Source organism: Phalacrocorax carbo, unplaced genomic scaffold, assembly GCF_963921805.1.
Source record: "Phalacrocorax carbo unplaced genomic scaffold, bPhaCar2.1 SCAFFOLD_436, whole genome shotgun sequence".
Classification (NCBI taxonomy): domain Eukaryota; kingdom Metazoa; phylum Chordata; class Aves; order Suliformes; family Phalacrocoracidae; genus Phalacrocorax; species Phalacrocorax carbo.
In genome coordinates, this window is record NW_026990478.1 from 1 (window position 1) to 16,357 (window position 16,357).

General features: G+C 71.9%; 1 protein-coding gene across 1 annotated transcript; it reads right to left on the reverse strand.

Moving 5' to 3' along the window:
* Positions 1-2,008: 2,008 nt before the first annotated feature.
* On the reverse strand, positions 2,009-15,130 carry LOC135311253 (adhesion G protein-coupled receptor E5-like). Its single transcript, XM_064440383.1, has 13 exons — positions 15,085-15,130; positions 14,490-14,570; positions 13,368-13,535; positions 12,179-12,286; positions 10,560-10,771; positions 9,925-10,104; positions 8,084-8,278; positions 6,967-7,187; positions 5,909-5,975; positions 4,682-4,773; positions 3,672-3,858; positions 2,343-2,423; positions 2,009-2,218 (listed from the first exon to the last, which is right to left on the reverse strand). The coding sequence occupies exons 5-13, from the start codon at positions 10,704-10,706 to the stop codon at positions 2,192-2,194; spliced, it is 1,197 nt and encodes a 398-aa protein (XP_064296453.1). The 5' UTR covers positions 10,707-10,771; positions 12,179-12,286; positions 13,368-13,535; positions 14,490-14,570; positions 15,085-15,130; the 3' UTR covers positions 2,009-2,191.
* Positions 15,131-16,357: the final 1,227 nt, after the last annotated feature.

Here is a 16,357-nt window from a genome sequence, read left to right on the forward strand (position 1 = left end):
GGGGGAGGGCTTCGCACGACGGCCGTGCGACGCGGCTGGGAGCGCGTCCCTCTGTGTCCTCCCCCCTCGCACGAGGGTCTCGCAAAGGGTCTCGCACCACGACCCCGCCCAAGGGGTGGGGGCCCTCAAACGGCGGCCGTGCGACAGGGCTGGGAGCGCGGCGTTCTGTGCCCCCTCCCCACCTTGCACGAGGGTCTTGCATGGGGCCTCACGTGGGGATCCTCGTGTAAGGAGCCTCGCACAACGGTCCGTGCAACAGGGCTGGGAGCGCTTTTTTTACACGTGTTTCCCCCCCACCCCCCTTGTACAAGAGTCTTGCACGAGGGTCTTGCACCACGGCCTCGCACAAGGGCACCGGGGGGGGGGCCTTGCACAACGAGCCTTGCACGATGGCTGTGCGACACGGCTGGGAGCGCGTTCTTCTGTGCCCCCCCCCGCACGAGGGTCTTGCACCACAGCTGGGGGGGGGGGGGGCTTCCCTTGCACGAGAGGACTTGCCCAGTGCCCCCCCGCCCCCCCCCCCCAGACAAGGAGGGGGGAGGATTTCTATAATAGTCTATTTTTGAGATAAAAAAACCTCAAAAACTGGTGGTTTTGTGGTTGTTGCCCCTCCCCCCCCCCGCCCCCCCCACTTTTGGGGTCTCCCTTGCCCTGCCCCCCCCCCCCGGAGCAGGGTCACGGGTTGCCATCAGCCCCCCCCCCCCGTTGCACCCCCAAAACCCACCCCCGGGGGGGGGGCTGGGATCTGGGGGGGGGCTGCCTGCACCCCATGGGGTGCCCTATGGGTGCTGGGTGGGGGGTCCCTGGGGTGTTTGGGGGGGGGCTGGGGGAATTTGGGGTCCTCAGGGGCAGGTGTGGGTGCTGGGGGGGGTCCCTGGGGGTGTTTGGGGGGGGGCTGGGGGAATTTGGGGTCCTCAGGGCAGGTGTGGGTGCTGGGGAGGTCCCTGGGGTGTTTGGGGGGGCTGGGGGAATTTGGGGTCCTCAGGGCAGGTGTGGGTGCTTGGGGGGGTCCCTGGGGGGTGTTTGGGGGGGGGCTGGGGGAATTTGGGGTCCCCAGGGGCAGGTGTGGGTGCTGGGGGGGTCCCTGGGGGTGTTTGGGGGGGGGGCTGGGGGAATTTGGGGTCCTCAGGGGCAGGTGTGGGTGCTGGGGGGGGTCCCTGGGGGTGTTGGGGGAGGGGGGCTGGGGAATTTGGGGTCCCCCAGGGGCAGATCTGGTGCTGGGGGGGGTCCCTGGGGGTGTTGGGGGGGGGCTGGGGGAATTTGGGGTCCCCAGGGGCAGATCTGGTGCTGGGGGGGGGTCCCTGGGTTGGTTTTGGGGTCCCTGGGGGGATTCAGGGAATGGGGTGGGGTCCCCAAGGCAGTTTTGGGGTCCCGGGGGGGGCACATCTGGAGCCCCTATTTGGGGGGGGGGTGGGGGGGGGCGGGACTTGCATGAGCTGCTGCGCACGGGCCTTGTGCAAATGCCCTCGTGCAAATCCCCCCCCCCCACGTGTGAACACCCTCGTGGGACCCCCCCCTCCCCCCACGGGACCACCCTCGTATGATCCCCTCCCCCCCCATGTGAACACCCTGGTGCGACCCCTTCCCCCCCCGTGCACGGCCCTCGTGCGACCCCTCCCCCCGTGCACGGCCCTCGTGTGACCCTCCCCCCCCCGTGCACGGCCCTCGTGCGACCCCTCCCCCCCGTGCACGGCCCTCGTGCGACCCCTCCCCCCCCGTGCACGGCCCTCGTGTGACCCCTCCCCCCCGTGCACGGCCCTCGTGCGACCCCTCCCCCCCGTGCACGGCCCTCGTAGCGACCCCTCCCCCCTGTGCACGGCCCTCGTGCGACCCCTCCCCCCCCCGTGCACGGCCCTCGTGCGACCCCTCCCCCCGTGCACGGCCCTCGTGCGACCCCTCCCCCCCCGTGCACGGCCCTCGTGTGACCCCTCCCCCCCGTGCACGGCCCTCGTGCGACCCCTCCCCCCCGTGCACGGCCCTCGTGCGACACCGTGTCCCGACACCAGAGTCCTGTGAAAACTTTAATTATGGCGTGACTAAACCCCTCCCCCCCCGGGGCGGGGCAAAACGAGCCCCCTCCCCCCCCGGGGTGGGGGGCACCCATGGGTGGGGGCGGCCAAAGCAGGTGAAGGCGCTGCAGAGGGTCTGGGGGGTGCCCCCCCCCAAATCCTCGTGCGAGGGCTTCGCACGACTATGTGTAAATGTGCTGGTGGGAGAGCTGCGGGTGGGGCACGGGGTCAGGGGGGTCCCGGGGGGGTCCTGGGGGGACCCAGGTGTCCGGGACCCCCCCCCCAACTCTGGGGGGACCCAGGGGTCCAGGGCGGGGTGGGGGAGGGGCTTACCCGCGTGTTACTGGTGTTACTGGTGAACTCGGAGTAGGGCTTGGTGCCGGGGCAGAAGCAGGCCCGGTAGGCGTCACGCACCTGTGCACGGGGATGGCTCGCACGAGGGGCCTCGCACGAGGAACCCTTGCACAAGGACCCCCTTGCACGAGGACCCCCTTGCACAAGGACCCCCTTGCACAAGGACCCCCTTGCACAAGGACCCCCTTGCACCAGGGCCCCCCTCGAACGAGGACCCCCTTACACCAGGGCTCCCCTTGCATGAGGACCCCCCCTCGCACAAGGACCCCCCCCCCCCATCGCACCAGGGCCCCCCTCGCACGAGAACCCCCCTTGCACGAGGACCCTCCGTTGCACGGGGACGGCCCCTCACCCCCGTGCTGGGGTTTGGGGGCACCGGGGGGGGGGGTTGGGGGGAGATTTGGGGGGTCCCAGGAGGAGTTTGGGGTGGGGGGGTGGGATTGGGGGGGGCAGTTGGGGTGGGGGGGCACTGGAGGGGCTTTGGGGTGCCGGGGGGGGTGTTGGGGTGCCAGGGGGGTGTTGGGGTGCCGAGAGGGGGTGTTGGGGTGCCGGCGGGGTGTTGGGGTGCCGGGGGGGTGTTGGGGTGCCGGGGGGGTGTTGGGGTGCCGGGGGGGGATGTTGGGGTGCCGGGGGGGTGTCGGGGTGCTGGGGGGGGTGTTGGGGTGCCGGGGGGGGGTGTTGGGGTGCCGGGGGGGTGTCGGGGTGCTGGGGGGGGTGTTGGGGTGCCGGGGGGGGTGTGTTGGGGTGCCGGGGGGTGTTGGGGTGCCGGGGGGGGATGTTGGGGTGCCGGGGGGGTGTTGGGGTGCCGGGGGGGGTGTTGGGGTGCCGGGGGGGGGTGTTGGGGCGCTGGGGGGGGTGTTGGGGTGCCGGGGGGGGATGTTGGGGGTCCCGGGGGGGTGTTGGGGTGCTGGGGGGGGGTGTCGGGGCGCTGGGGGGGTGTTGGGGTGCTGGGGGGGGATGTTGGGGTCCCGGGGGGGTGTTGGGGTGCCGGGGGGATGTTGGGGTCCCGGGGGGGTGTTGGGGTGCCGGCGGGGGTGTCGGGGCACTGGGGGGGTGTTGGGGCACTGGGGGGGGGGTGTTGGGGTGCCGGGGGGATGTTGGGGTGCCGGGGGGGGATGTTGGGGTTCCGGGGGGGTGTTGGGGTGCCGGGTGGGGTGTCGGGGCACTGGGGGGGGGTGTTGGGGTGCCGGGGGGATGTTGGGGTGCCGGGGGGGGGTGTCGGGGCCTGGGGGGGATGTTGGTGGTGCCGGGGGGGGGTGTTGGGTGCCGGGGGGGTGTTGGGGTGCCGGGGGGTGTCGGGGCGCTCACCTGCGGGTGGGCCAGGCAGTGGCAGAGGAAGATGAAGAGCCCCTGGGCCGCGTTGAAGGCGCAGAAGAGGAAGGCGAGGGGCCACGTGGACCCGCCCGGGCGGGGCAGCCCCAGCCCCAGCCCCAGCCCCAGCGCCCAGCCCGTCCCCAGCAGGCACAGCTGCCCCACGGCCGTGGCCGCCAGCACCCTGCGGGACCCACCCCCCGCCTCGCACGAGGGCCCTCGCACCGGCGCCCCACCCCCCGCCTCGCACGAGGGCCCTCGCACCGGCACCCCACCCCCCGCCTCGCACGAGGGCCCTCGCACCAGTGCCCCACCCCCCGCCTCGCACGAGGGCCCTCGCACCGGCGCCCCACACCCCACCTCGCACGAGGGCCCTCGCACCAGTGCCCCACCCCCCGCTTCGCATGAGGGCCCTCGCACCAGTGCCCCACACCCCCGCCTCGCACGAGGGCCCTCGCACCAGTGCCCCACACCCCCGCCTCGCACGAGGGCCCTCGCACCAGTGCCCCACACCCCCGCCTCGCACGAGGGCCCTCGCACCAGTGCCCCACACCCCCCGCCTTGCACGAGGACCCTCCCCCTTGCATGAGGCCTCCCCCCCGTCCCCTCAGGCCCCCCCCAGTGACCCCTTGTGCCCCCCCGGCCCCATCCCCAGAAGCCCCCCCCCCATGTCCCCTCCTGTGCCCCCCTGCCCCCGTGCCCCCCAGTATCCCTCCCAGTGCCTCCCCAGTGCCCCCCAGTATCCCCCCCAGTGCCCCCCCGCCTCCCAGTGCCCCCAGTGCCCCCCAGTATCCCTCCCAGTATCCTTCCCAATGCCCCCCAGTGCCTCCTCCAGTGCCCCCCTGGCCCCCCGTGCCCCCCCAGTGCCCCCCCGCCTCCCAGTGCCCCCAGTGCCCCCCAGTATCCCTCCCAGTATCCCTCCCAGTGCCCCCCAGTATCCCTCCCAGTATCCCCCCCAGTGCCCCCCCGCCCCCCCAGTGCCCCCAGTGCCCCCCCGCCGCCCCCACCTCATCTTCCGCAGGTGCCCCATGTCAGGGTTGACGTCGCCGAATTTCTGCACCAACTTCCAGACGGTGACGACCAGGACGGCGGCGTTGAGCTGGGGGAGGGGCACGGGGTGGGACGGGGACCCGGCGGGGGGCCCCGGGGGGCCGAGGGACACACGGACGGGCGGACATGGGACACACTGGGGACCCGGGGAGGACTCGGGGGGACCCGGGGACGGAGGGGACGAGCGGACGGGGGGACGTGGGGACACACGGGGGGACACGGGGGTGACGTGGGGTGAGGGACACTGGGGGGACAGGGGCGTGGCACTGGGGGGCACTGGGGGGCACTGGGGGGCAGCACTGGGGGCACTGGGGGGGCACTGGGGGGTGCTGGGGGGCACGGGAGGCAGCACTGGGGGGCACTGGGGGGCGCTGAGGGCACAGGAGGCAGCACTGGGGGGCACTGGGGGGCGCTGGGGGGCACGGGAGGCAGCACTGGGGGGCACTGGGGGGCACTGAGGGCACAGGAGGCAGCACTGGGGGGCACTGGGGGCGCTGGGGGGCACGGGAGGCAGCACTGGGGGAGCACTGCGGGGCGCTGAGGGCACAGGAGGCAGCACTGGGGGGCACTGGGGGGCACGGGAGGCAGCACTGGGGGGCACTGGGGGGCGCTGGGGGGCATGGGAGGCAGCACTGGGGGGGCACTGGGGGGCGCTGAGGGCACAGGAGGCAGCACTGGGGGGCACTGGGGGGCGCTGGGGGGCACGGGAGGCAGCACTGGGGGAGCACTGGGGGGCGCTGAGGGGCACGGGAGGCAGCACTGGGGGAGCACTGGGGGGCGCTGAGGGCACAGGAGGCAGCACTGGGGGGTCACGGTGGGGCACTGGGGTCACGGGAGGCACAGGGGGGCACTTGGGGGTCACGGGGGGTCACAGGAGGGCACGGGGGGTCACGGGGGGGCACTGGGGTCACAGGGGGGTCACGGGGGGCACTTGGGGGGCACTTGGGGGGGCACGGGGGGGTCACAGGGGTCACGGGGGGTCACAGGGGGTCACAGGGGGTCACGGGGGGGCACTGGGGGGGCACGGGGGGGTCACAGGGGTCACGGGGGGCACTTGGGGGGCACTTGGGGGGCACTTGGGGGGCACTTGGGGGTCACAGGGGGGTCACAGGGGTCACGGGGGGTCACAGGGGGGTCACGGGGGGGCACTTGGGGGGCACTTGGGGGGCACTTGGGGGGCTCACCGCCACGACGAGGCAGACGGGTCCCTGGAAGCTCCAGCGGAAACCGCGCTCCAGGGAGAGCCAGCAGCTGGGGGGGGACAGAACTGGGGGGCACTGGGGGGCACTGGGAGGCAGTGGGGGCACTGGGAGGGACTGGGGGGGGAGCTGGGGGGCACTGGGAGGGACTGGGGGGCACTAGGATGGACTGGGAGGGACTGGGGGGCACTGGGAGGCACTGGGAGGGACTGGGGGGGACTGGGGGGCACTGGGGGGGACTGGGAGGGACTGGGGGCACTGGGAGGGACTGGGAGGGACTGGGAGGGACTGGGGGGCACTGGGAGGGCACTGGGAGGGCACTGGGAGGGCACTGGGATGGCACAAAGCCAGCCCACACTGGGAGGCCCGGGGGCAGCAGACAGGCTGGGGGGGGGAGGGAGTCTTGCACAAGGAGGGACCCCTCCCACGGGGGCTCTTGCACAAGGACCCCCCAATACCCCAAACCCTCTCGCACGAGCAACGCTTTGCACGGGGACCAGCCCTGCCTGGTGACAGAGCCTGTGCACGAGGGCCTCGTGCAAGAGCCTCGTGTGAAGGCCTCGTGCAAAGGGCCTCGTGTGAAGGCCTCGTGCAAAGGGCCTCGTGCAAAGGGCCTCGTGTGAAGGACTCGTGCAAAGGGCCTCGTGTGAAGGCCTCATGCAAAGGGCCTCGTGCAAAGGGCCTCGTGTGAAGGACTCGTGCAAAGGGCCTCGTGCAAAGGGCCTCGTGTGAAGGACTCGTGCAAAGGGCCTCGTGTGAAGGCCTCGTGCGAAGGGCCTCGTGTGAAGGCCTTGTGTGAAGGGCCTTGTGCAAGAGCCTCGTGTGAAGGCCTCGTGCAAAGGGCCTCATGTGAAGGCCTTGTGCAAAGGGTCTCATGTGAAGGCCTCGTGCAAAGGGCCTCGTGCAAGAGCCTCGTGTGAAGGCCTCGTGCAAGAGCCTCGTGTGAAGGCCTCGTGCAAAGGGCCTCGTGCAAGAGCCTCGTGTGAAGGCCTTGTGCAAGAGCCTCGGGTGAAGGCCTCGTGCAAAGGGCCTCGTGCACTCACTAGCGGTCCGTGCCGTAGCCCTTGGGGAAGGCGGCGGCGGCGATGGTGACCAGGAGGGCGGGCAGCCCGTAGCCGGCCAGGAGGAGGTGTCGCACGCGCAGCCACGAGGGCACGAAGACTCGCACGAGGAGCACGTAGAGGTGCAGCCCCTCCAGGCCCATCCAGCAGAAAACCGCCAGGAAGGAGAAGTGCAGCACCCCCGCCACCACCGCGCACGCCGCCTGCACGAGGGCGTGCACCAGGGGCTCGCACCAGGGGCTTGCACCAGGGGCTCGCACGGCCGTCCACGAGCCCCCACCCCCCCCCTCCCGTGCACAACCGGTAGTGCTGCCGGCTCACGGCACCCGGCGCCCACCTCGTGCACGTGCAAGGAGGTGTCAGCCCTCGCACGAGCGCACCCACCGCCCTCCCACCCACCGCCACCCCCGTGCAAGGCCCCCCACGTCCCTCCCCAGGGCCCCCCGCCCTCGCACCAGCGCACCCACCGCCCTCCCACCCACCGCCACCCCCGTGCAAGGCCCCCCATGTCCCTCCCTGGGGCCCCCCGCCCTCGCACCAGCGCACCCACCGCCCTCCCACCCACCGCCACCCCCGTGCAAGGCCCCCCACGTCCCTCCCCGGGGCCCCGTGCCCTCGCACCAGCGCACCCACCGCCCTCCCACCCACCGCCACCCCCCGTGCACGGCCCCCCACGTCCCTCCCTGGGGCCCCGTGCCCTCGCACCAGCGCACCCACCGCCCTCCCACCCACCGCCACCCCCGTGCAAGGCCCCCCACGTCCCTCCCCAGGGCCCCCCGCCCTCGCACCAGCGCACCCACCGCCCTCCCACCCACCGCCACCCCCGTGCAAGGCCCCCCACGTCCCTCCCCGGGGCCCCGTGCCCTCGCACCAGCGCACCCACCGCCCTCCCACCCACCGCCACCCCCGTGCAAGGCCCCCCACGTCCCTCCCCGGGGCCCCGTGCCCTCGCACCAGCGCACCCACCGCCCTCCCACCCACCGCCACCCCCGTGCAAGGCCCCCCACGTCCCTCCCCGGGGCCCCGTGCCCTCGCACCAGCGCACCCACCGCCCTCCCACCCACCGCCACCCCCGTGCAAGGCCCCCCACGCCCCTCACCTCGTGCTGGGTGCGCTCGATGCCCAGCAGGAAGGTGCCGTGGGCCACCAGCAGGCTGAGGCTCAGGTGCAGGTGCAGCGTCGTGCGAAGCCCCTTCAGCGCCCGGCAGCAGAGGAAGGTGGCGACGGCTGCCCCCAGGGACACGACCGACACCCCCAGCCCCACCTTTGTCACCACGTCCAGCAGCCAGTCCTCCTGGGGGGGGGGAGGCACGTTAGACCCCCCCCCACCAACGGCACGGGGTGGGTGCACCCCCAGCCCACCTGTGCCTCAGTTTCCCTGGAGGGATGGGGTGACCCACGTGCATGGGGTGGGGGGGTTGTGGGGGTGCTATGGGGTGGCCTGAGAGCCTGGGGGTGGGGCCCAGGGGCATCCTGGGGGGGGTTGGGGTTCTGGGGGCACCCTGCTGGGGGGATTGGGGGTCTCAGTAGAACGCTGGGGGGTTCTGGGGGACTTTGGGGGGCCCAGGGGCATCTTGGGGGGGGTTGAGGGTCTCAGGAGGGTCCTGGGGTGGGTCTGGGGGTCCCAGGAACATCCAGGGGGGGCATTGGAGGTCTCAGAGGACTCCTGGGGCACACTGAGGATCTCATGGGGGTTTGGGGTGCCCCAAGAGTTGGGGGAGACCCCAGGAGGGTCTTGAGGGGTTCTGAGGTGGGTCTGGGGGTTCCAGGAACATCCAGGGGGGGCATTGGGGGTCTCAGAGGACTCCTGGGGCACACTGAGGATCTCATGGGGGTTTGGGGTGCCCCAAGAGTTGGGGGAGACCCCAGGAGGGTCTTGAGGGGTTCTGAGGTGGGTCTGGGGGTTCCAGGAACATCCAGGGGGGGCATTGGGGGTCTCAGAGGACTCCTGGGGCACACTGAGGATCTCATGGGGGTTTGGGGTGCCCCAAGAGTTGGGGGAGACTCCAGGAGGGTCTTGAGGGGTTCTGAGGTGGGTCTGGGGGTTCCAGGAACATCCAGGGGGGGCATTGGGGGTCTCAGTGGAATGCTGGGGGGTTCTGGGGGACTTTGGGGGGCCCAGGGGCATCCTGGGGGGGGGTTTGAGGGTCTCAGGGGGGTCCTGGGGTGGGTCTGGGGGTCCCAGGAACATCCGGGGGGGCATTGGGGGTCTCAGTAGAACGCTGGGGGGTTCTGGGGGACTTTGGGGGGCTCAGGGGCATCCTGGGGGGGGGGGTTGAGGGTCTCAGGGGGGTCCTGGGGTGGGTCTGGGGGTCCCAGGAACATCCAGGGGGGGCATTGGGGGTCTCAGTAGAACACTGGGGGGTTCTGGGGGACTTTGGGGGGCCCAGGGGCATCCTGGGGGTGCGTTTGAGGGTCTCAGGGGGGTCCTGGGGTGGGTCTGGGGGTCCCAGGAACATCCAGGGGGGGCATTGGGGGTCTCAGAGGACTCCTGGGGCACACTGAGGATCTCATGGGGGTTTGGGGTGCCCCAAGAGTTGGGGGAGACCCCAAGAGTTGGGGGAGACCCCAGGAGGGTCTTGAGGGGTTCTGAGGTGGGTCTGGGGGTCCCAGGAACATCCGGGGGGGCATTGGGCGTCTCAGTAGAACGCTGGGGGGCTCTGGGGGACTTTGGGGGCCCAGGGGCATCCTGGGGGGGGTTGAGGGTCTCAGGGGGGTCCTGGGGTGGGTCTGGGGGTCCCACAGACCTCCCAGTGGGGGGGTCTCATGGGGGTTTGGGGAGGTCCAAGAGATGGAGGAGACCCCAAGAGGTCTCATGGGGGTCCTGGGGTGGGTCTGGGGGTCCCAGGGGCACGTTTGGGGTTCCAGGGGCATCTTAGGTGGGTTATTGGGGTGTCAGGGAAGGCCTGGGGGGGGGTTGGGGGTCCCGTGGGGCCTCACCTCAAGCTCGTGGAAGGCCATGAGGACGGCGAAGCTGGTGAGGTGGTTGCAGGCGCAGGTGGTGCGTTTGGGGTCCGGGGGGGTCCCGGGGGCGGGGGGCACCTTGCGACACCCCTCGGTGGCCCAGAGCTGCTTCTCAGGGTGCCAGAAGGCGCAGAGCACCCGGCCCCTCCTCTGGGGCTTGGGGGGGGGCGGGAGGGTCAGGGTGGGGCACGTGTCCCCCCAGGGCTCCCCATAGCTCTGGGGGGGGGGGAGTCCCACCCCCTTTGGGGGTCCTCATTGCACTGGGGGGGTCCCAACACCCTGCGGGACCCCCCCCATTGCTCTGGGGTGGTGGGACAGGTCTTCTCTGGGGGACAATGTCCCCCCAGTGTCTCCATCCCCCTTGGGGGTCCCCAACGCCCCCTCCCATGTTCCCAACCCCTTTTGGGGGTCCCCAACCCCCATTACCCCCCACCCCCTCAGGGTTCCCTGTCCCCTCTCCAACCCCATCCCCCTTGGGGGTCCCCAACCCCTTTTGGGGTCCCCACCACCCCCTGTCCTTGTCCCATATGGGACGCCCCCCCCCCCATTGCCCGTCCCGCCCCCCCTTGGGGGTCCCTGTGCCCCTCCCCCTTGGGGGTCCCCCCACGCACCGGGGGCTGGTGCTGGAAGCGCAGGGTGACCTCGGGGGGGCCGGGGGGCCGCGGGCGCGTGACCAAGGCGGTGGCCACGGGGGACAGGAGGTGGTACGAGATGGGGGTCCTGGCCGGGGGGGGCGCCTCCGAGCCCCCCAACTCCATTTTGGGGACCCCCTCCAGCAGCCGGTTCAGCTTCTTCTGGGACAGCAGGGCCACCAGCGCCAGGCCTGGGGGGGGTCAGCACCCCTGAGCCCCCCAGCACCCCCCAGGGACCCCCAACATCCCCCCAGGGACCCCCAGCACACCCCAATATCCCCCAGTGACCCCCAGCACCCCCCAGGGACCCCCAGCACACCCCAATATCCCCCAGTGACCCCCAGCACCCCCCAGGGACCCCCAGCACACCCCAATATCCCCCAGTGACCCCCAGCACCCCCCAGGGACCCCCAGCACACCCCAATATCCCCCAGTGACTCCCAGCACCCCCCAGGGACCCCCAGCACACCCCAATATCCCCCAGTGACCCCCAGCACCCCCCAGGGACCCCCAGCACACCCCAATATCCCCCAGTGACCCCCAGCACCCCCCAGGGACCCCCAGCACACCCCAATATCCCCCAGTGACCCCCAGCACCCCCCAGGGACCCCCAGCACACCCCAATATCCCCCAGTGACCCCCAGCACCCCTCAGGGACCCCCAACATCCCCCCAGGAACCCCCAGCACCCCCCAGCACACCCCAATATCTCCCAGCGACCCCCAACATCCCCCAGTGACCCCCAGGGACCCCCAGCACACCCCAATATCCCCCAGCGACCCCCAACATCCCCAGCGACCCCCAACATCCCCCAGGGACCCCCAGCACCCCCCAGTGACCCCCAGCACCCCCCACTCCAGTGATCCCAGGACCCTCCTCCCCAAAAACAATGGGACACCCAGGACCCCCTCAGACCCCCTTGGTGACCCCCATATACTCCCAGGACCCCTCCAGTGACCCCGGGACACCCCAGACCCCTCAGTGACCTCCCCCAGCACCCATGGGACCCCCAGATGCCCCCCAAGATCCATGGGGCCCCCAGGGGACACCCCTCCAGTCCCCCTTGGTGACCCCCAGGACCCTCCCAGCCCCTCTTGGTGACCCCCAAGGACCCCCCCAGCCCCTCTTGGTGACCCCCAGGACCCCCCCAGCCCCTCTTGGTGACCTCCAAGGACCCCCCCAGCCCCTCTTGGTGACCCCCAGAACCCCCCGCAGCCCCTCCAGTCCTTCTTGGTGACCCCCAGAACCCCCCCAGCCCCTCTTGTTGATCCCCAGGACCCCCCCCAGCCCCTCTTGGTGACCCCCAAGGACCCCCCCAGCCCCCCTTGGTGATCCCCAGGACCCCCCCCAGCCCCCAGAGCCCCCCCAGCCCCTCTTGGTGACGCCCAGGACCCCCCCCAGCCCCCAGACCCCCCCAGCCCCTCTTGGTGACCCCCAAGGACCCCCCCAGCCCCTCTTGGTGACGCCCAGGACCCCCCCCAGCCCCCAGAGCCCCCCCAGCCCCTCTTGGTGACGCCCAGGACCCCCCCCCAGCCCCCAGAGCCCCCCCAGCCCCTCCAGGTGACCCCCCAGGACCCCCCCAGGGACCCCCCCCCGTACCAGTGTCGCTGTCGAGGGCCACCTCCCCAGGGACGTCCAGCTCCACCCCGGGGACCTGCAGGTGGACGGGGCCGGGGGGGGGGCCCTGGTGCACGGTCAGGTGCAGCTCTGGGGGGGGGGGACAGGGTCACATCACCCTGCGGGGGACACCCCGGGACGGGAACACCCCCCACCCCCCGTTTGGGGACACCCCTAGGACAGGGACACCCGCCCCATTTGGGGACACCCCCCCATGTGGGGACACGGCCCCCCATTTGGGGACACCCCCACCCCATTTGGGGACACCCCCCCATTTGGGGACACCCCCCCATGTGGGGACACGCCCCCCCATTTGGGGACACCCCCCATTTGGGGACACCCCCCAATATTTGGGGACACCCCCCCATGTGGGGACACCCCCAGGACAGGGACACCCCCCCCATTTGGGGACACCCCCCCATTTGGGGACACCCCCCCAAGTGGGGACACCCCCCCCATTTGGGGACACCCCCCACCATTTGGGGACACCCCCCCCCATTTGGGGACACCCCCTATATTTGGGGACACCCCCTATATTTGGGGACACCCCCTATATTTGGGGACACCCCCCCCATATTTGGGGACACCCCCCCATGTGGGGACACCCCCCCCATATTTGGGGACACCCCCCCCCATGTGGGGACACCCCCCCATATTTGGGGACACCCCCCCCCATGTGGGGACACCCCCCCCATTTGGGGACACCCCCCCCCATTTGGGGACACCCCCGGGATGGGGACACCCCCTATATTTGGGGACACCCCCTATATTTGGGGACACCCCCACCATTTGGGGACACCCCCCATATTTGGGGACACCCCCCCCCATGTGGGGACACCCCCCCCATGTGGGGACACCCCCCCCATTTGGGGACACACCCCCCATTTGGGGACACCCCCGGGATGGGGACACCCCCTATATTTGGGGACACCCCCTATATTTGGGGACACCCCCACCATTTGGGGACACCCCCCCCCATGTGGGGACACCCCCGGGACAGGGACAACCCCCCCCATGTGGGGACACCCCCCCCCATTTGGGGACACCCCCCCCCATTTGGGGACGCCCCCGGGATGGGGACACCCCCCCCATGTGGGGACACCCCCCCCCATTTGGGGACACCCCCCCATGTGGGGACGCCCCCGGGACGGGGGCGGGGGGCGGGGGGTACCGGTGCTGTTGGAGGCGAGGGCGGTGTGGGTGGGGGGGGGGCAGGAGGGTCCCCACCCCCCGCAGCACCCCCCTCGGTGGCCGCCAGCAGCGCGGTGGCCCTTCGGTGACGCCGGGGGTCGGCCTCGACCCCCTCCCCAACCGCCACGTCCAGGACAGCCAGCAGCTCCTGGGGGGGGGCGGGGAGCGGGGGTCACCTTGGGGACCCCCCAGGGTGCCACAAACCTTCCTGGGGCCCCCTAAATGCCCCCCCCCCCCAATCTCTGGGACCCCCCCCAAATCTCCCATGGTCTCAGGAGCCCCCAAAACCTTCCCGGGACCCCCTAGTTACCTCCCAAGCCCCCCAGGGACCCCCCCCAACCTCCCTGGGAACCCCTAGATGCCCCCCCAAACCCCCCAGGGACCCCTCCAATACCCCCGGCCCCCAGATCTCGGGGGCCCCCATGGTCCCAGGACCCCCCCCAAACCCCCCGGGACCCCCCTAATTACCCCCCCCGACCCCCAACGGAACCCCCCCAAACCCCCCGGGACCCCCTAATTACCCCCCCAAGCCCCAACGGAACCCCCCCAAACCCCCCCGGGACCCCCTAATTACCCCCCCAAGCCCCAACGGAACCCCCCCAAACCCCCCCCGACCCCCAATGGAACCCCCCCAAACCCCCCGGGACCCCCTAATTACCCCCCCCGACCCCCAACGGAACCCCCCCAAACCCCCCGGGACCCCCTAATTACCCCCCCAAGCCCCAACGGAACCCCCCCAAACCCCCCGGGACCACCTAATTACCCCCCCAAGCCCCAACGGAACCCCCCAAACCCCCCGGGACCCCCTAATTACCCCCCCCAAGCCCCAACGGAACCCCCCCAAACCCCCCGGGACCCCCTAATTACCCCCCCAAGCCCCAACGGAACCCCCCCAAACCCCCTGGGACCCCCTAATTACCCCCCAAGCCCCAACGGACCCCCCCCCAAACCTCCCTGGGACCACCCAAATCTCCCCCCCCCAACACCCCCCCACCCCAGGGACCCCTTGAGACCTCCCAAAAGCTCCCATGGACTTTAGGACTCCCCCCACCCCTCCCAGAGCCCCCCAAAGCCCCCCCCCGCCCCCCCGGCCCCCCCAGACCTGCAGGATGAGGCGGGGGTCGCCCCTCCCCCGCACCATCCCGAAGAGGTGGGTGAGGGTCTTCTCCAGCTCGCAGCCGCTCTGGGGGGGCACCGGGATGGAACCGGCCCCCCCCCCATTATCTTGGGGACCCCCCCCCCAGGGCAACGTGTGTCCCCCCCACCATGTCCCCAAAGAAACCCCACAGGGTGACCCCCCCTCAAGGACTTGGGGACCCCCAAAATGACCCATGACCCCCCCCATGTCCCCAAGGAGCCCCCCCACATTAGGGGACCCCCCCAGGTTTTGGGACCCCCCCAAAATGACCCAAACACCCCCCCCCCCCACACGTTCCCAAAGACTCCCCATGGGGTGACCCCCCCCCAAGACTTGGGAACCCCCATAATGACCCAACCCCCCCACAGGGTGACACCCCCCCCCCGAAGGACTTAAGGAGCCCCCCCCAATTGGGAACCCCGCCAGGGTTTGGGGGACCCCCAAAACAATCTGACACCCCCCCCCCCCCCAGGAATTGGGGACCCCCAAAGTGACCCACGTCCCCAAGAAGCCCCCCCCAACTGGGGACCCCCCCCCCGGATTTGGGGACCCCCCTCACCTGGCCATCGGAGCAGAGGTTGGGGGGCACCGTCAGGGCTGGGGGGGGGGGGCAGGAAGCGACGTCACCCTCGTGCAAAGGGGGGGGGGGGCCCCCCCCCAGGCGTGAAAACAGCCCTTGCACAAGGGGGGGGGTGGGGGGTGGGGGGGGGGAGGGGTCGCAGCCGCAACCACAGGAAACGGGCGGGGCTGACACTTCCCCTCCCCCCCCCGCGGGGACGTCCGGGCCCCCCCCACCCCCCACTTCCTCCTGCCACGAGCGCTGGGGGGGGCGGGGGGCACCCCCCGACCGAGGGGGCTCCAGATTGGGGAGGGGGTGGGGGGCACCTCTTGGCGGGGGGGGGTGGGGGGGGAGTCCCGAGGGGGGAGGGGGAAGCCCAGAGAGGAACCCAGGGGGATTTGGGGGTCCCTGGGGGGGGGGGGGAATGTGGAGGACCCCGGGGAGGGGGGGTTTCGGGGATCCCGGGGGGGGGTTGGGGAGCCCCCCCACAGGGGGTTTGGGGAGCCGGGGGGGGTTGGGGAGCCCCCCAGGTGGGATTTGGGGGTGCTGGGGAGGGGTTGTGGGGGGGACACCAGAGATGAGTTGGGGTTCCTGGGAGGTGGGGGTGGATCACTGAGCCCCCCACGTGGGGTTTTGGGGTCCCGGGGGTTGGGGAGCCCCTGGGAGGGGCTTTGGGGATCCCGGGGGGGGGTTGGGGAGCCCCTGGGAGGGGTTTTGGGGATCCCGGGGGGTGTTGGGGAGCCCCGGAGGGGTTTTGGGGATCCCGGGGGTGGGTTGGGGAGCCCCCGGAGGGGTTTTGGGGATCCCGGGGGGGGTTGGGGAGCCCCCGGAGGGGTTTTGGGGATCCCGGGGGTGGGTTGGGGAGCCCCCGGAGGGGTTTTGGGGATCCCGGGGGGGGTTGGGGAGCCCCTGGGAGGGGTTTTAGGGAGCCGGGGGGGGGGTTGGGGAGCCCCCAGAGGGGTTTTGGGGATCCCGGGGGGGGTTGGGGAGCCCCCAGAGGGGTTTTGGGATCCCGGGGGGGGTTGGGGAGCCCCTGGGAGGGGTTTTAGGGAGCCGGGGGGGGTTGGGGAGCCCCCGGAGGGGTTTTAGGGAGCCGGGGGGGGTTGGGGAGCCCCCGGAGGGGTTTTGGGATCCCGGGGGGGGTTGGGGAGCCCCTGGGAGGGGTTTTAGGGAGCCGGGGGGGGTTGGGGAGCCCCAGAGGGGTTTTGGGGAGCCGGGGGGTGTTGGGGAGCCCCCGGAGGGGTTTTGGGGAGCCGGGGGGGGTTGGGGAGCC